Source organism: Oryx dammah, unplaced genomic scaffold (assembly GCF_014754425.2).
Source record: "Oryx dammah isolate SB20612 unplaced genomic scaffold, SCBI_Odam_1.1 HiC_scaffold_13, whole genome shotgun sequence".
NCBI lineage: Eukaryota > Metazoa > Chordata > Mammalia > Artiodactyla > Bovidae > Oryx > Oryx dammah.
The window spans coordinates 6824291-6843196 of NW_024070197.1; the positions used below are offsets into that span (position 1 = coordinate 6824291).

Sequence of the window (18906 nt, forward strand, 5' to 3'; positions counted from 1 at the left end):
AAAACACGCAAGAGTCTATGCCACCTAACAGCACTAATTACCACAGGAGGGGGACAAGGGGAAGTAAACCCCTTTGAAATAGCTCATCACATGCTACCCAAAGTCAAGCAACAAAATTGACAGGAGTCAAATGACAGACTGTTGCAGAACATATAAAGACCTTGCCTTTGGGACCTCTTTTCTTGGAGTCCAATTTCCATGAAACCTCTTTAAAAAAAAAATCACTTTGTTCATTTAGAAAGAGCCATCTGTAGGTCAGAAGTACTTTGCATTTTCCTTAATAAAATGTAATTTTGAGGTAGGACTTGGAAGGGCTGCAGGTTGGACGTCTACAATCAGCTACCCTCCACTTGCATGCCCTGAGACAAGAGATAGGTGGGCTCGGTTGAGGAATTTACAGCCAACAAAAACAGGGTAAACAGGCAGTTTGTCTCTTAGCTCAAGGGAACAATCATGGCAAGAACAAAGAAAGGAAAAAACCCTGTCTGATAAAGGAGACGATACACAAGTGCAGAAAGGCGCCTTGGAGTTAAAAGTCAGAGGATCAGTCCAGGCCATAATGAGTTTTGCTCCTCTGAGAAGCCTTTACTTCAAGATCCAGGGTGTGCCTGTGTACCCAAGGGGAGGGTCCTGAGAAAAATTAACCAGGGGGGACAAAGCAAGGTGATTGGCCCACATTTCTCATACCTTTCTTACTAAAAACACACGTCTTACTTTCCTTAAGCATCCATGAGCTGTCCGTTATATTAGCATTTTGTAGACTGGTGAACATAAATACCAGTGATAATGTCTAAGAATATTTGCTTTCTTATAGAGAACATCTCAGGGTGGCACCAAACGTATTCATTAATAGTCCAAAATCTCTTTAGTTAGTCTGCAAGAGGAAATGAGTTTTCAGTAATCTGCGTTTCAGAATCTTATTTTATTTGGAAATGACCTAGATATTCAACGAACTTGCATCACTTAGTTTAGCACAACCCTAGAAATTCAGGTTATTCAAATCTGGAGAGATTATTTTAGACAGACATTTCTAAAGTATAATCACTCCTAACAGAGTTTATCCAAAAACTCCAATCACATTTGCATTCTTTCCTTAAAAGTTTCTTCACTCGAGTTACTTTAAGTGTTGACAAACTTACTTAACATTAAACTTAGGTACAATAAAAGTATTAGACAATGTGAAGACACAAGACATGTCTTAATTAGATTAGCAAACAAACATTAATACTAGATATTTAATATTGAACATTTCCCAGTTCACGTGAACCTGAAATTCATTTAGGTGAATTTCTCTTGTAATTGTTTGATTTGTAAGTGCTTGCTTTTTTTTAAACGAACAATTGAATTAGAGCTCATTTACAAATTAACCTCAGCAATATTATCCAAAAACAAAGACACACACTGAGACAAACATAAGTGCAGATCGACAGACATGAGAGCTCTCATACTTTCCTGCTTGAGATTTAAAATGTCTCTTTCACCGTTTTCTTCCCACCCCCCGCCCCGTGGTTTAAAATTCTAATTTGCCCAAGACTGACATCCCTGGAAAAACGGGTTACATACTTCAAGGACATGGCATAGGTTGCATGCTATGCAGGGTCGCTCAGTCCTGTCCAACCCCCTGCAACCCCGTGGGCTCTAGCCCACCAGGCTCCTCTGTCCTTGATGGGACACTCCAGGCAAGAATACTGGAGTGTGTTCCATTCACTCCTCAGGGGATCTTCCCTACCCAGGGATCAAATCCACGTCTTCTGTGTCTCCCCCAGGGGATGGCGGGTTCTTTACCACTAGAGTCATCTGGGAAGCCCTGGCAAAGGTTAACTTTCAGCTTTTTTTTTGGCAGGTCTTTTTAACAAGCTTGCTGCTTTTAATTCCATATATAAAAAGAACCGGTTTTGCACTTTCCAAGAAAAAAAAAAATACATCTTAACCAGTTTTCTCCAGAGTCTAAACAATATGGCTATCCTGTATCAAACAAGTTATCTTTCCTTTCTATAGTCATAGATTTATGGCTAAAATACAGATCAAATAGTGCTCAAATTGACTGTGATAACAGGGCCAGAAGGACTGATAAAAATCTTGGAACGTCCCTCCAAGGAGATGGGGGTGTTTGATCAGAAGAATCTAAAGGGGTAAACAAACTTGCTAGAGTGGGGGAACCTGGGCTCCCCCTCCCCGCTCAGAGACTGGGGCAGTTAGAAGGGGACTGGCTGATGGAGAGGGAGACAGAGGGGCTGGGAGGGCTGTAAGGCCACAACAGGACAAAGAATGGAGAGAGAAAGTCAGTGGGGACACTGTTGGAGCTGTGGGCCGGCTAAAGAGAGTCGACTTAAAAAGTGAAGATTTGATCAGCCAAAATATAATGTGACATTGTAATATGGATAATCATCTTCACAAATCACGTAGTTCTTTTTTCAGTTGTAACTTCTCTTTAGATAGTTTAAGTTACCTTTATTTACCTCATGGTAGGCAGAGAGGAGGATCCAGGAGCCGACTTGGATGGTGCTAAGCCTGGGGTTGGTTGGCAAGGGCCCCTGCAAAGGCTGAACAATCTCAAGATTTGTCCCCTATCTTATCTATGGTGCTGCAAGTCTTGCACTCACAGGAGACAGTCAGGATATTCACACTCAGGGCAGTTCCCATGCAGGTTAGAAGCAAGGTCAGAGAAATGCACTGCTTTGTCTTGAAGCCTAAACAAGACTATTTATTTAATTTCCCTAACACCCTGATGGCTCCATGGTAAGAATCTGCTTAGTAATGCGGGAGACATGGGTTCAATTCTTGTTCTGGGAACATCTCACATGTCACGGAGAATAAGTTGATGAGCCACAAATGCTGAGCTTGTATGGTAAAACTACTCAAGCCCGTGTGCCTAGGGCCCAGAAAAGAAGCCACCACAATGAGAAACTGTGCTCCCCGCAACTAGAGAGTAGCCCTCGCTCGTCTCAAATAGACAAAAGTCCACACAGCGAAAAACACCCGGTACAGGCCAAAAAAAAGGACCTTGCCTTCTTCTCTGTGGGTGCTACAGCACCACTCGAGGGTGCTGTACATTTCACATGTCGAAGAACAGAGCCCTAAGTACGGAGAAGAAAAATCTGTGAGAGTTCACAAACATTAAACATCTGTTTTCTCACAGAACTCTCCTGCTTGGAGAGTTTCCCAGACCCCATGAAGGGTGTGGCTTCCTCCCTGTGCTTGTGACAGGTGACCTGTGATCACACTGTGGATACTTTCCCACTCATCTGGATGTTTGCTATTAGCACCTCATTCTCCACAATCCAGGGGTCTTCTTCCTTGTGCCACAAGAATGGAGATAACGTTCAGATCAGAAACAGAAGTAATCCCACATACTGTGTCTTCTTCCAGAATCCAACCTCTCTCTCTCTTTTTAAAATAAATGTATCTGTGATTTTTAATACATTGGGTATTCATTTCTTTTGGCTCGGGTGAGTGTTGATTGCTGCTTGGTCTTTTCCCCAAGTTCAGCAAGTAGGGGCTACGCTCCAGTCGCAGTGCTCGTGCTCCTCACTTGCTGTGGCTTCTTCTGGGTGCACGGGCTTCAGTAGTTGTCCCATGTGGGCTCAGTAGTTGCAGCTTCCAGGCTCTAGAGTGCTGGCTCGTAGTTGAGGCACACAGGCATAGCTGCTCTGTGACGTGTGGGATCTTCCCAGACCAAGGATCCAACCTGTGTCTCCTGCATTGGCAGGTGTAGAATCCAGCTCTTTCGTCAGCCAAGGAGTGAGGACATTACAAACTGACAGAAAAATACTTCTCAAATGAATTTACTATCTGCCGCCTTCTAAATGCACAGGGAACAGAATAATATACAGTATAATATGCAGCAGGTATCTAGTTCCTACCTAAGAACTACTGAACCAAGAACACAGGGCTAGAAAACAGGCAACTGGATATTTCAACGTTTGAAATTAGCTTTATAAACACTCGAGCTGTGGAGAAACTCCTTGTGTATCACACAGTGGGCAGGTCACCTGAAGGAAAGACAAGTTTAAACTCCTGATACCAATCGTGAAGCTTTACAATGTATGAGTCAACAAGATTTTGAGCTTAGTCAAGAAAAACAGGAGATCTCAAAAGGTACAGAGGGAACGTGCAGAGGTATCCCAGGGCAGAGCCCTACTTCAGAGGGAAGGGATCCTCACCCACAGACAGCAGGTTCCTGAGGGTCTCCTCCATCACATCCTGGTACAAGGTCCTCTGGGCAGGGTCCAGGCATTCCCACTCCTCAGGAGTGAAATCTAGGAACGCATCCTTGAAGGTCAACTGTGCCTGAAATGAAAATAGATTCCTCCAATGGGCCCTGAGGAGGACTTTTAGTTTCACACAAAATGAGAAGAGGTGAGAGGGGTAAAGCTCATCCATTAAAAGCTGCTTAAAGCAAACTGTTGGTCACTAATCTAATTTAAAATTTCCTCTTTTCCCCTAAGATTATGATATTCTGCAATCAACATGAATTTGTCATGTATGTGGAAAACACATGAAAAATACACAAATTAAAACCAGCACTGGGTTGTCTATGCAGAAGTGTTACATTCAACACAGTGAGTGACGTAGTGTCACTATCTAGAAGAGTTACAGCAAGACTGGTGTCTTCAGAGATGACAAAGTCCACAGTGACTTTAAAAGAACACACATTGTGATGATGATGACACCATCACACTGACGACAGGTTTCAGCACGTCCTACACACTAAGCATTACTCTGAAGACTTCACACGGATGAACTTGTCATCAACAAAACAGCACATTAGAGAAAGATCTTGTCCACCTTACTCAGGAGAAAAATCTTTCACTCTAAGAAATCGCTCAGATCAAACAGGTAAGAAATGAAGCAACAGCACCTGAGCTCAGGTGGTTGGGAGTGACAACTGAACCTAAAGAATCAACCAGTTAACTAGCAGAGAAGGAAAGTGCATCCACAGAGAGTTCCCTGAGAATACCTGAAACAAGTTCAAGGAAGCTGAAATACAATAGAACAGCATAAATGGTCACGATACAGGGTCACACCCTCTCCATGGCAACCGTCACCATGGCAATCCTCTGACTACAGTTTACATCATTCATGTGATGATGCAGAAAAACCTGTGCCATGAAATACACTTAAGAGACAACTGAAACTGCAACAAAGCAAACACCATTATTCATGAGAGGATGTTTTTGTAATAAAACCATGGAGTTACATATCCATGCATTCATGCATGCGTGTGTAAACACACAATTGATTGAAACAAGAGTTGTCTTTATTTTTTTTCTTTCATACTATCAAATTTCATTCAGCATCAGCTTTGTGCCTCAAACTTGAAATACAGCAGTGAACATGATGGAGCTTACAATTTAGCAGCCAGGCAGCCAATTTCATCCACAATTTTAATGTAACAACTGAAATCAGTGCTCTGACACAGGCCTGGTGCTAAGACAAGATTAAACAGAAAGTCTTAAGCTACATTGAGAAATCAGACAAGGTCTCTGTGAGGAAGAAACAGGATTGGCAAGGTGGGAAACAGAAGAGTGTTGCAAGCAGAGAGAACAGCCTGAGTGCCAGCTCTGAGGCATAAAGATATTCACTGAACAGAAAGTCAGCCAGTGTGACTGGGACACAAGGAATGTACATGGGGTGATGCCAGGCAGAGGCTAATTTATTCAAGATCTATGGATTTAGGACTTTATTCGAAAAGCTACTGGAAGTCACTGAAGAATCTGCAAGAGGAAAGTTAGACACTTAGATTTGTTTATCAGAGCTCAATCTGCTGTGTGTGGAAGTTGTTGTTTACCTGCTTACTCATGCCAGACTCTTTGCAACCCCACTAAGGGCATCCCGCCAGCTCCTCTATCCATGGAATTCTCCAGGCAAGAATACTGAGTGGATTCCCATTCTCTTTTTTATCTTACTTCTTCATTCACTAAGTTTGTCAACATTCTATTTCTTTTTCAAGCTCATTTATTTTGCTTATGTTGGGTCCTTGCTGTGAGTGGGCTTTCTCTAGTTGCAGGTGCAGTGCCCGGGCTTCTCCTTGCAGTGGCTTCTCTTGTTTTGGAGCACAGGCTCTAAAGAGTGCGGGCTTCTGTAGTAATGGCTCCCGGGCTCTAGGGCACAGGCTCCGTCGTTGTGGCCCTTGGGCTTAGTTGCTCTGAGGCATCTTCCGGGACCTGGGATGGGACCCGTGCACCCAACATTGGCAGGCACATTCTTAGCCACTGTACCACCAGGGAACTCCTCAACATTATCTTATTCTAGCTCAAAAAAAATAAAAAGTAATACAAGCAGAAAATAACATACAGATTTCTTCCAATCTTTATGAAATACCTGTATTTAAAAATATGTGGGCCTCCCTATGGGTAAGTGGTAAAGAATCCACTGGGCAATGCAAGAGATGTGGGTTGTTGCCTGGTCAGAGATCCCACGTGCTGAGGGGCAACTAAGCCCATGAGTCTCAATTTCTGAGCCAGAGCTGTAGAGCCCAGGAGGTGAACCTACTGAAGCCAGTGTGCTCTAGAGCCTGGGCTGCAAGACAAGAGAAGCCACCACAATGAGAAGCTGCGCACCGCAACCAGAGAGTGGCCACCACTTGCCAGATCTAGGGAAAAGACCCTCAAGCAATGAAGTCAGAGTACAGGAAATAACTATATTTAAAAAATCATAATGTGATTTTTATAATTAATTTTAGGTATGTACTTATTAACAACATCAAAAATGTATTACTTTATTCCATTAAGAAAATACTGAATCAAAATTAGTAAAGTTGGAGAATTCCCTCATGGTCCAGTGGTTAACATCCCTCACTTCCACTGCAGGGTTTCAGGTTTGATCCCTACTCAGCAAACTAAGACCCTGGAAGCTGCATCACGTGGTCAAAAAATAAAGAAAAAAAAAAAAAGTAGTAAACCTGATTTTACAGTTTAAATTAGATGGTCTAACGAAACACTCCCTAACCCTGACATCTCTTTCTGAATGTTCCGTTCCATGCCCAAACACTTAAGTTTTCAGGGAGGTGCTCATTTAGTTTTAAATGTACTGTAAAAAGTCAGAACGGATTTCCCCTCATTGGCCTCTTTGGCAGATTTTACCGTGTACTGTACATGTAAATACCTGAGGTCCACCTACAGCTTCTTTACCCTGGTTAACAGAGAGCAGACAACGCATCCAAATGGGCCCTAAGCAACCCCTGCAGCCCAACAGCACCGAGACTCCGTTTCCAACCCGTGAGTGAGAAGCCCTGCCCAGGACGGTGCCCAGGGGAGCCTCCTCAGAAGGCCAGGTCACCAGGTCATGGGGAGACGGGATCTAAGTGGAGAAAAGAGGCCCTGAGGGAAGTCCTCGGGTGAGTGTGGGTGTACAAGAGTCAGACAGGATATTTCAGAGTCAGACATGGTTAGCGAGTCCAGAGAACGGCAATTCAGGAAGGACAGACTGAGAATCCAGTGAGAATATGACCTTACCAGAGAAAGAGCCATGCCTGACTCCTGTTCTTTCCTCTTCTGGGCTCCTTCGTCCATGAGTCTTCACAGTTCTATCATGAAAGTGGGAAACATGCTGTTTAATGCTTAGGGTCAGCACAGCCCCTTCCTGAGACCCAACCACACACACAGGGAAGCCCTCACCATGAGGAACAGACAGTGCTTTGTGGCCACTGTCTCAGGAGGTACTCAGGACGGTCAACTCCTGCAGAGAGACCAACACGGGACTTTCCCAACTTTCCCGTGGATCACACTCCCCTCCTGGTGAGGCCTCATGCACACAGCAGCAGGGGGCACCTCCGCTCACCCCACGATGCCCTTCAGGTCACACAGCAGGCCCTGGTCCAGCCCCACTCGGAGCAGAGCGCTCTTCCCTCCCCCAGGGCCCTGTCTCAGTCTCAGAAGTGGAGGCGAAGAGCCCTGGTACTCAATCCAGGATCCAGATCGGAATCATCTGCGGCTCTGTGCACATTCTTGGGGCGAGGCCCCACATGAGAACCTGAGGAGTCTGTCTGATGAGGGAGGGGTTCAAAACATGCCCGGACCGCCAACACATACCTTTCAGTAACAGCATTGCAGGCTGATTCTTTACCAGCTGGGCTACGTAGCTCAGAACAGGTTCCAAATTTGGAAGAGCATCACATAAGGCCTGACTGTTTATTTGTAGCTAAACCCAGAGCCTCAGTGTTTTGTACTGCAGCGTCTATTAAGTCTTTTATCTCAGTTGTAATCTGTTTTTTAGTTTTGTTAGTATCATTTGGTCATAAGGGTGGCTTCCTTGTCCCTCAAGAATCAGAGTGGAGCCTAATTTAACTAGGAAGTCCCTTGAGTTAAAAGAGAGGTGACAGGCACAGAAATCGATGTAGAAACCACTGGCCATTGTTGGAGCATGAAGGGGGTTCCTGGAAAGCGGGCCCTGTGTTGGTGCTGATGTTCCCATTATGTATTTTTTATGGCTGTTAAAATTTCCAGCCCTTCAGGTTAAGGCGGAAAGGACTGCGCTGATGTCGAGGAATTCCATCTCGGCCCCCGCTTCAGTGACCCCTGGAGCTTCAGCACTAGTTATATACACGGTGCTGTAGGCAGAGCCACTTGTGACCTCGGGGCCCCTCAGTGTGGGGAAACCATCCAAGGCCGAGGGGCCCCATGGATCTCAGGTGTCTGGGTCATTCCCTCCTCCTGTTCCCTGGCTGTCTGTAAAAGGATGAGTCTGCCACAATCTCTCCTCCAGTGCCCTTCTGTCCACACAGGGCATCCTGGGTTGGTCTGGGTATTGTGGGCCTTGTGGTCCACCATGGCCACCTTGGCCTGCAAAGCCTGACCTCCCCTCTGGTGGTCTCTGAGTGGACAAAGCTACAACCATTATTTCAGCCCTTTGTGTATTTCTCTGGGAGAGTTCAGCCTTTCCAACCATGCCCCTATTATCGAAAACTGAATAAGCCACTTGGAGCAAATCACTCATAGGCATCTGAGGACCAGCAGTTGCTTTTTGAATCTCGCTCCTGATGTCTGTGGCAGGGTGGGCTATGAAAGGCATAGCCAAAAGGGCCTGTCCCTCGAGGGAGAAGGGATCCACACTCCTATGTATATATTTGGTCTATGCTCGGTCTTTGTAGCTGTGTGGGCTTTTCTCAGCATGGGCTTCTCACTGCAGTGGCTTCTCTTGTTCCAGAGCACAGGCTCTAGGGCTTGAGCTTCAGTAGTTTCAGCTCCCCGGCTTAATTGCTCCATGACACATGGGATCTCCCTGGATCAGGGATAGAGCCCATGTGCCCTGCATTGGCATGAGGATTCTTTCCCAGTGAGCCACCAGAAAAGCCCCTGCTATATTTTTTAAAGCTTCTATCAATCTCTCTTGAAATGCTTTCCGATTTTCATCTCACCCCTGTTGTACTACCTGCACTTTTTCATAACTGACAGGTTTTACTGCAAGTGTTTTCAGAACCTCTGTTAGACAATCATGTAGCCATGGACCTGCCTCAGGGACAGCGGCAGTGCCCCCTGCCCCCCGCGTGGCCCTGTTGGGCTCGGGCTGCCACTGGGTCAGCATGAACCCTAGCTGCCTGTGGGAGAGTAAAGTCTGCAAATCTCCCTTTGGATGAGATCAAAAGATCTCATTAACTGGGTAAACTCCATCCTGGAAAGTTCAGGGTTCTCAGAAAAATGTATCAAGTTATCTTCTGCTGACTTATGGACAAGGAGATGGACAAGGAGAAAGGCAGAGAAAGATGGACATGGAGGAAGGGGCTTCTCACACAGGCGGAGCCATGGGGCAGTTGGTCCATAACTTACATGCTGCAGGTGCTGTCTGGGCTGAGATTTGGCCCTTGGGTAACTCGGGGTACAGAGAAGGAGCTCCTGAATATAGTGGGCAGTCTCCTCACCCTTGGGTGCCCTTGACTCTGGGCTAGTGGCCTTGGCTGGAGCAGCAGCTGAGACAGTCCTTGTCATTCCCATCCCTCGAGCAGTCGTTAGCTATCCAGATGTTACGTTCTTGTGTCGCACTTCACTGTGCAGTTTAATCAGGATTTGTGCTTACAGCTTTAGATGTTATCCCTTCCAAGTAGTCTCTCAGCCAGGTGTGAATGGCTGAGAAACTGTCCCAAAGGAATAATACAGAGTGTGTGTCCAGTAGCCTTGACAGAGAGCTTTCAGGAACTGGTCTGGCTGCAAGTTGGAAGTGAAGGGTCAGAGGAGGAGGGTAAATCATGGAAGCTGATTCCCTTCAGTATCCTTGTGCAGGATGTTGAGAATACCTCATAAGAGGCATTCACCCAGGCTGGACACAGTCTTTTAAATGATGTCTTTTTTTTTTTCTAGGACATATAATCCCCTGGTTATAGATTATGGGCATCTGATCTGCATCCAAAGATAGCTTACACTGCTGAGCTTCAGACCCAAGCCTAGAATATCTTCCTAACAACTCAAGTAAACATTACAAGAATATGACAAAAATACTATTTAAAAAGTGAGTTTTAGACAGTAGATACTGATCTCAGCCAAACTAAAATTTAATATCTATTGAAACATAATTCCTTTCTTCTTAAATCACCCTCATTTGTCCCAAACGTAGCCAAGTTAAGATTAATATGTTTGTAAAATGAGTCTAGTTAATTGATAACATAGGCTTGTAAAATTTGTCCAGGAAAGTGTCTTGATCACTAAAAATTGTACAAAGTACATCGCAAGTGAAAAACACATTTCGAAAATACTTATTTATTTAATTTTGGCTGTGCTGGGTCTGCACTGCTGCTTGGACTTTCTATTTGCAGCAAGCAGGGGCTACTGTTTGCTGAGGTGCACTGTTCTCACTGCGGCGGCTTCTCTTCTGCAGAGCACAGACTCCAGGGGGCATGGGCTTCAGTAGTTGTGGCTTCCAGGCTCGGTAGTTGGGTTGCATGGGCTTAGTTGCTCCACAGCATGGGGGATCTTCCCAGATCAGGGATCGAACCCACGTCTCCTGCATTGGTAAAGGGATTCTTTACTGCTGAGCTGCCAGAAAAGCCCATGAGTTAATTTTCTTGCTGACAAACTTTACAACAAATATACTTACTGACTTTGAGTAAACCTGGGTACCATAAAAACATTGTGCTTAATAGTGATGTGTCTAAATGACAAGTCTCTATTAAATAACAAGCAAACAACAAATTTTAATGCCAGATGTTAATTTCATACTAAATGTTGCTTGGGTCATACGAATCCAAAATCCATTTAGCTTCATTTCTGTTATATTTAGAAATGTTTAATTTGTAAGCACTTTTAAAAAAGACAGTTAAATATAGCTCACCTACAAATTAACCTGAGCAACACATATATCCCAGTAGAGATCTCACGGTTTCACTTTAAAACTTAGTCATAAAACAGGCATTGCAATGCAAAACTTACCAGCTTAGAGATATTTGAGGACTTCCCTGGTGGTCCAGTAACTAAGACTCCATGCTTCCAATGCAGTGGGCCCAGGTTCCATTCCTGGACAGGAAACTAAATCCCACTTGCCACAGCTAAGAGTCATTGCAGCCAAATAAATAATAAATATTTATTTTTTAAAAATACATAAATAACAGGTAGAATAACCTAAATTTATAGACTTGAGTTTTAACAGTGTTAGACTTAGAACATAGGAGAAAAATCCCCAAATTAAGAAGAATGTCGATTTTCAGAACCTGTGAGCAGCACTCAGACAGTAAAATTTCTTCCTTGTCACATACCATCTACACTGTATCCTGCGCTAGCAACAAGATCCTTTCTGTGTCTCTAGACATCTATACCATATTTCTATGGCAGCCTGTGCTGACTGAAAAAAAAAAAAAGAAAGAAAAGAAAAGATAGGACACTTGTGAGGCTTACAAGCAGAGGAGGAGAGGGTGCCGCCCAGAGTAATTAGTGGGCTACAGTTTTATAATAAAAGGAGAAGTGAGGAGAGGAAGAGTGTCCTTATCTCTCTCTTCTGCTTCCTCTTCTTGAGTTTTTCAGCAGCTCAAGTTGTGTCTAGCTCTTTTCGACCCCATGGACTGCAGCACACCAGGCTCCCCTGTCCTTCACCATCTCCTGGAGTTTGCTCAAACTCATGTCCATTGAGTCAGTGATGCCATCCAACCATCTCATCCTCTGCCCCCTTCTCCTCCTGCCTTCAATTTTTCCCAGCATCAGGGTCTTTTCTAATGAGTCACTTCTTTCCATCAGGTGGCCAAAATATTGAAGCTTCAGCTTCAGTCCTTCCAGTGAATATTCCAGGTTGATCTGCTTTAGGATTGACTGGTTTGATCTCCTTGCCATCCTAAGGACTCTCAAGAGTCTTCTCCAACACCATCACTCAAAAGCATCATTCTTCAACACTCAGCCTTCTCTATGGCCCAACTCTCACATCTATACATGACTACTGGAAAAACCATAGCTTTGACTAGATGGACCTTGGTGGGCAAAGTAATGTTTCTGCTTTTTAATATGCTGCCTAGGTTGGTCATACTTTTCTTCCAAGGAGCAAGTGTCTTTTAATTTCATGGCTGCAGTCACCATCTGCAGTGATTTTGGAGCCTAAGAAAATAAAGTCTCTCACTGTTTCCCCATCTATTTGCCATGAAGTGATGGGACTTGATGCCATGATCTTAGTTTTTGAATTCTGAATTTTAAGCCAGCTTTTTCACTCTCCTCTTTCACTTCGGTTCCTCTTCACTTTCTGCCATAAGGGTGTTTTCATATGCATATCTGAGGTTATTGATATTTTTCCCAGCAATCTTGATTCCAGCTGGTGCTTCATCCAGCCTGGCATTTTGCATGATGTACTCTGAAGCTAAGTTAAATAAGCAGAGTGACAATATACAGCCTTGACATACTTCTTTGTACTCCATTCCCAATTTGGAACCAGTCCATTGTTCCATGTTTGGTTCTAACTGTTGCTTCTTGACCTGCATACAGGTTTCTCGGGAAGCAGGTAATGTGGTCTGGTATTCCCATCTCTAAGAATTTTCCAAAATTTGTTGTGATCCACATAGTAAAAGGCTCTAGCATAGTCAGTGACACAGAAGTAGATGTTTTTCTGACATTCTCTTGCTTCGTGGATGTTAGAAATGTGATCTCTGGTTCCTCTGCCTTTTCTAAATCCAGCTTGAATGTCTGGAAGTTCTTGGTTCATGTACTGTTGAAGCCTAGCTTGGAGAATTTTGAGCATTACTTTGCTAGCATCAACACTATGAAAAGGCAAAAAGATACGAGACTGAAAGATGAACTCCCCAGGTTGGTAGATGCCCCGTGTGCTACTGGGCGAAAGCAGAGAAATAGCTCCAAAATGTGTGAAGAGGCTGAGCCAAAGCAAAAACAATGCCCAGTTATGGATGTTTCTGGTGGTGAAAGTAAAGTCTGAAGCTGTAAAGAACAATACTGTGTAGGAACCTGGAATGTTATATCCACGAAGCAAGGTAAATTGGAAGTGGTCAAACAGGAGATGGCAAGAGTGAACATCAACTTTCTAGGAATCAGTGACCTAAGATGGACCAGAATGGGTGAATTTAATTCAGATGACCATTATATTTACTACTGTGGGCAAGAATCCCTTAGAAGAAATGGAGTAGCTATCATAGTCAACAAAAGAGTCCAAAATGGAGTACTTGGATGCAATCTCAAAAACTACAGAAGGATCTCTGTTCATTTTCAAGGCAAACCATTCAATATCACAGTAATCCAAGTCTATGCCTCAGCCACTAATGCCAAAGAAACTGAAGTTGAACAGTTCTATGAAGACTTACAGATTTCATAGAACTAATACCAAAAAAAAGATGTCCTTTTCATCATAGGGGACTGGAATGCAAAAGTAGGAAGTCAAGAGATACCTGGAGTAATAGGCAAGTTTGGCCTTGGAGTACAGAATGAAGCAGGGCAAAGCTAACGATTTTGTTAAGAGGACGCACTGGTCATAGCAAACGCCTGTCAACTACAAAGTGGCATTGACCAAGAGCACTGCCAGTGACTGAACAACAAAGGCATTTACCATTTGCCTCTATGGAGAGTGAACCCCATGCTCCTATAGCTGTTGCCCTTCAACAGCTGTGGAGTGAGGCACTCCATACTCCAGGGAATCCGGTGAGATGGGCTTTAGAAAATTGGATTTTTTTTTTTTAATGTTTTTAGGAACAGATTTATGGTCTCTATCATTGCATCTCCTTCTATCTAGAGAAGCACTAAATCCCTTTATGGTGACATCATATCCTCATGACTAACAAAAAACCTTTTGTAAAATAAGTACTTCATGGTATTGAACTTCCCATTCACCAAAACCTTATATATTGACCTTCCCCACTGCTGCTTTGAAGCAGTCTCTCAGAGCTATCTGAGATGCTGCCTCCTGGGCTACAGTCCTCATTTTGCCCTCATTTTGTTTGGTGCCATCCTAAAATGCTCTCTCTAAGAAAGCAAAGGTTTTAGAAATTATCACTGGTATTTATGCTCACCAATCTATAACATGCTAATATAAAAGTCAGTTCTTGGCAGTTAAGGTATCCTCCCAGGAGAGGCAGCATGGCTCAAGCATTCGTGAAGAGCAAGATCCAGTCTGGGAAGGTGGTCGTGTTCATCAAGCCAACCTGCCCCTACTGCAGAAGGACTCAGGAGCTCCTCAGTCAACTGCCCTTCAAACAAGGGCTTTTGGAATTTGTCGATATCACAGCCAACAGCGACACCAATGAGATACAAGATTACTTGCAACAGCTCACAGAAGCCAGAACGGTACCTCGGGTATTCATCGGTAAAGAGTGCATAGGTGGATGCACTGATCTAGTAAATATTCATGAGAGGGGGGAGTTGTTGACACGGATAAAGCAAATCGGAGCTCTGCAATAATTACAGAGCAGATCCAGGCTGATATTCCCCTTGAAGACTGGATGGCGTTCCGATAATGACACCAGTTCCTGGAGGATGGACCTGGGGCAACTTTACCCAGTCACAGCAACTGTTTACTTAAAATTCGGAAATATGTTCACCTCAATAAAAAGGGCGGGCACTTTGGGAGGCCAAAAACAACTTCTTTTGACTCAGTATTAAAAATGGCCCAACTTGCCAAAAAAAAAAAAAGAGTCAATTCTTGGTTGCTTAAGGAAAGTACGAAGTGTGTTTTCAGTAAAGAAGGTATGAGGAATGGAATTGCATTTTGAGAAGGGTAAAGGAAGTAAGCCTGACTTACAGGTGGCTTTTTAGGATGGAAGAACAAAGTAATGGGTACAGAAAGTGATAAGGTTTGTGAAAAGTGAACCACGAGAAGTGAGTTTTGTACATGGTTTAAAATAAGTATAAAATAAATTGAATTAAGTTTGCCTTTTAAATAAAGTAAAATTTATTTAGCTTTGAATTTTGCTTTTCCATCTGTTGCAAAACTTGAATTTAGCTTTTCTGTCTGTTAAGATGACACCTTTTTTTCAGATGGTGAACTGCCTTTGATAACAGATTTAAATTTCTTTATCTCTTAAATGATCTGTTCTGAAATCTTTTATTGTTACTTTAGCTATATGAAAAGCTATTGTTTCACAATGACCTATAATCCTATCTGACTGAGTGTGCTAAACCTTTTTGATATTTGTTGACAAAACTTCCTAAGTCATTGTAATGAAGAACTTGATTTCTAGCTAAATTTGGGATGCTTCAGAGGGCCCTGAAACACCACAAAGAGAGATATTACACCAATTTGGCTTACGTTCTGTACAGAATGACATGGGAAGTATTGTCAAGTGAGGAATAAGTCTCGGGTTATATTGTATGGTGATGGACAGGGAGGCCTGGCGTGCTGCAATTCATGGGGTCGCAGAGTCGGACATGACTGAGAGACTGAACTGAACTGAACTGATATTGTATGGTAAATGTTACTAATATAGATATCGTAGAAACCATATGGTGCTCCTATAATTCTGATATGTTTGAGTAAAATGTTAGCAGGCATAATTCTAATTATTATCTCAAAATATTGTCATAGCACTAATTAAGTTTTGCAAGAATACTTGCTCTTCAAGATGTACAGAAAGGACTTTCGGATAAATACCACTTTCTGAACTGGTTAAGGATCCTAGTGGAAAACCTGACGACTTCACAAAGCTTAACAGAAGGACTGGTGAATATGCTTATAACTTTTATGGTTTGTATCTGAAAAATTGCTGCTTAGAATAAGTGTTTTCCAGGTGTAAGGAAAAAAACCTTCCCCTGAAACTAATTATGACAGCAATTTGGGAAAATTATATTTTATACACAAATTGAAATATTTATCTTTTCTCTCTATTTGAACCCTTCTGGAATGCAAAAGTAGGAAGTCAAGAAACACCTGGAGTAACAAGCAAATTTGGCTTTAGAGTACAGAATGAAGCAGGGCAAAGGCTAATGGAGTTCTGCCAAGAGAACACACTGGTCATAGCAAACATCCTATTCCAACAAAACAAGAGAAGGCTCTACACATGGACATCACCAGATGGTCAACACCGAAATCAGATTGATTATATCCTTTGCAGCCAGCGATGGAGAAGCTCTATACAGTCAGCAAAAACAAGACCGGGAGCAGACTATGGATCAGATCATGAACTCCTTATTGCCAAATTCAGATTGAAATTGAAGAAAGTAGGGAAAACCACTAGACCACTCAGGTATGACCTAAATCAAATCCCTTATGACTACACAGTAGAAGTGAGAAATAAATTTAAGGGACTAGATCTGACAGACAGAGTGCCTGATGAACTATGGATGGGGGTTCATGACATTGTACAGAAGACAGGAATCAAGACCATCCCCAAGAAAAAGAAATGCAGAAAAGCAAAATGGCTGTCTGAGGAGGCCTTAGAAATAGCTGTGAAAAGAAGAGAAGTGAAAACCAAAGGAGAACAGGAAAGATATACTCATTTTAATGCAGAGTTCCAAAGAATAGCAAGGAGAGATAAGAAAGCCTACTTCAGTGATCAGTGCAAAGAAATAGAGGAAAACAATAGAATGGGAAAGACTAGAGATCTCTTGAAGAAAATTGGAGGTACCAAGGGAACATTTCATGCAAAGACGGGCTCAATAATGACTGGACTTGAAGCAGTTGATCAAATGTATAGCCCGATATGTGATCAGTGATTGTAATGATGTTACTCTAGATATAAGAGTAACTTCCCCTTCCAGATGTTCAAGCTGGATTTAGAAAAGGCAGAGGAACCAGAGATCAAAATGCCAACATCTGCTAGATCATCAAAAAAGCAAGCATTCCAGAAAGACATCTACTTCTGCTTTATTGACTATGCCAAAGCCTTTGATTGTGTGGATCACAACAGACTGAGGAAAATTCTTAAAAAGATGGGAATACCAAATCACCTGACCGCCTCCTGAGAAATCTGTATGCAGGTCAAGAAGCAACAGTTAGAACTGGACATCGAACAACAGACTGGCTCCAAATTGGGAAAGGAGTACATCAAGGCTGTGTATTGTCACCCTGCTTATTTAACTGATATGCAGAGTACATCATGCAAAATGCAGGGCTGGAGGAAGCACAAGCTGGAATCAAGATTGCTGGGAGAAATATCAATAACCTCAGATATGCAGATGACACCAGCCTTATGGCAGAAAGTGAAGAAGAACTAGAGACTTTTGATGAAAGTGAAAGAGGAGAGTGAAAAGGCTGGCTTAAAAGTCAACATTCAGAAAACAAGGATCATGGTATCCAGATCCATCATTTCATGGCAAATAGTTGGGGAAACAATGGAAATAGTGAGAGACTTTTTTTGAGGGTGGAGGGCTCCAAAATCACTGCAGATGGTGATTGCAGCCATGAAATGAAAAGACACTTGCTCCTTGGAAGAAAAGCTGTGCCCGACCTATACAGCATATTAGAAAGCAGAGACGTTACTTTATTTAAAATGGTCCATGTAGTCAAAGCTATGGTTTTTCCAGTAGTCATGTATGGATGTGAGAGTTGGACTATAAAGAAAGCTGAGCGCTGAAGAATTGATGCTTTTGAACTGTAGTGTTGGACAAGACTCTTGAGAGTCCCTTGAGCTGCAAGGAGATCAAATCAGTCAATCCTAAAGGAAATCAGTCCTGAATATTTATTGGAAGGACTGATGCTGAAGCTGAAATTCCAATACTTTGGCCACCTGATGTGAAGAACTGACTCACTGGAAAAGGCCCTGATGCTGGGAAAGACTGAAGGCGGGAGGAGAAGGGGACAACAGAGGATGAGATGGTTGGATTGCATCACCAACATGATAGACATGAGTTTGATGAAGCTCTGGGAGTTGAGGATGGACAGGGAGGCCTAGCGTCCTGCAGTCCATGGGGTTGCAAAGTCGGACACGACTGAGTGACTGAATTGAACTGAGATATGGGAAGATGCAACAAGAAGGAATACTTTCCTGGACCATAGCTAGAAGACAGGTCTGCAGAGATCTTTGACTATGGAGACCTAGTCCAGTAATAGCACACTGAGTGACCTGTCAGCAAAGCCTTCTTCAGAACTGGGAATGAGCCTTCCCAGCAACGCAAGACAAAATGTTCATGAAATGCCCCCAAAACATGATCGGATGGATGGCCACAAGAGGGCCCTGTCAACTACAAATTGGCACTTAGCAAGGGCATTGCCAACGAGTGAACAGCAAAGGCATTTACCCTCTGCCTCCACGGAGACGGAACCCCATTCTGCTAAAGCTGTTGACTTTCAACAGCCCTGGAGGGACTTCAGAGTGGAGCGAGGCGCTCTACTCCAGGGACTCTGGTAGGACTGGTCTGTAGATAGTTGGATGTTTTTAGGAACAGACTTATGGTCTCAATCCTTGCATCTTCTCCTATCTAGAGACGCACTAAATCCCTTCATGGTGACATCAGATCCTCATGACTAACAGAAAACCTTTTGTGAAATGAGTGCTTCATGGTATTGAACTTCCCCTTCACCAAAACTTTATATATTGAACGTCCCCCACTGCTGCTTTGGAGC

The 18906-nt window shown here is 43.3% G+C and overlaps 2 protein-coding genes across 8 annotated transcripts in view; one reads left to right on the top strand and one right to left on the bottom strand.

Moving 5' to 3' along the window:
- The window catches only part of LOC120871952 (zinc finger protein 665-like), a 385017-nt gene that overhangs the window by 63249 nt on the left and 302862 nt on the right, over positions 1-18906 (bottom strand). The window lies entirely within an intron of this gene.
- Positions 14487-14807, top strand: LOC120872054 (glutaredoxin-1-like). Its single transcript, XM_040252206.1, has one exon. The coding sequence runs from the start codon at positions 14487-14489 to the stop codon at positions 14805-14807; it is 321 nt and encodes a 106-aa protein (XP_040108140.1).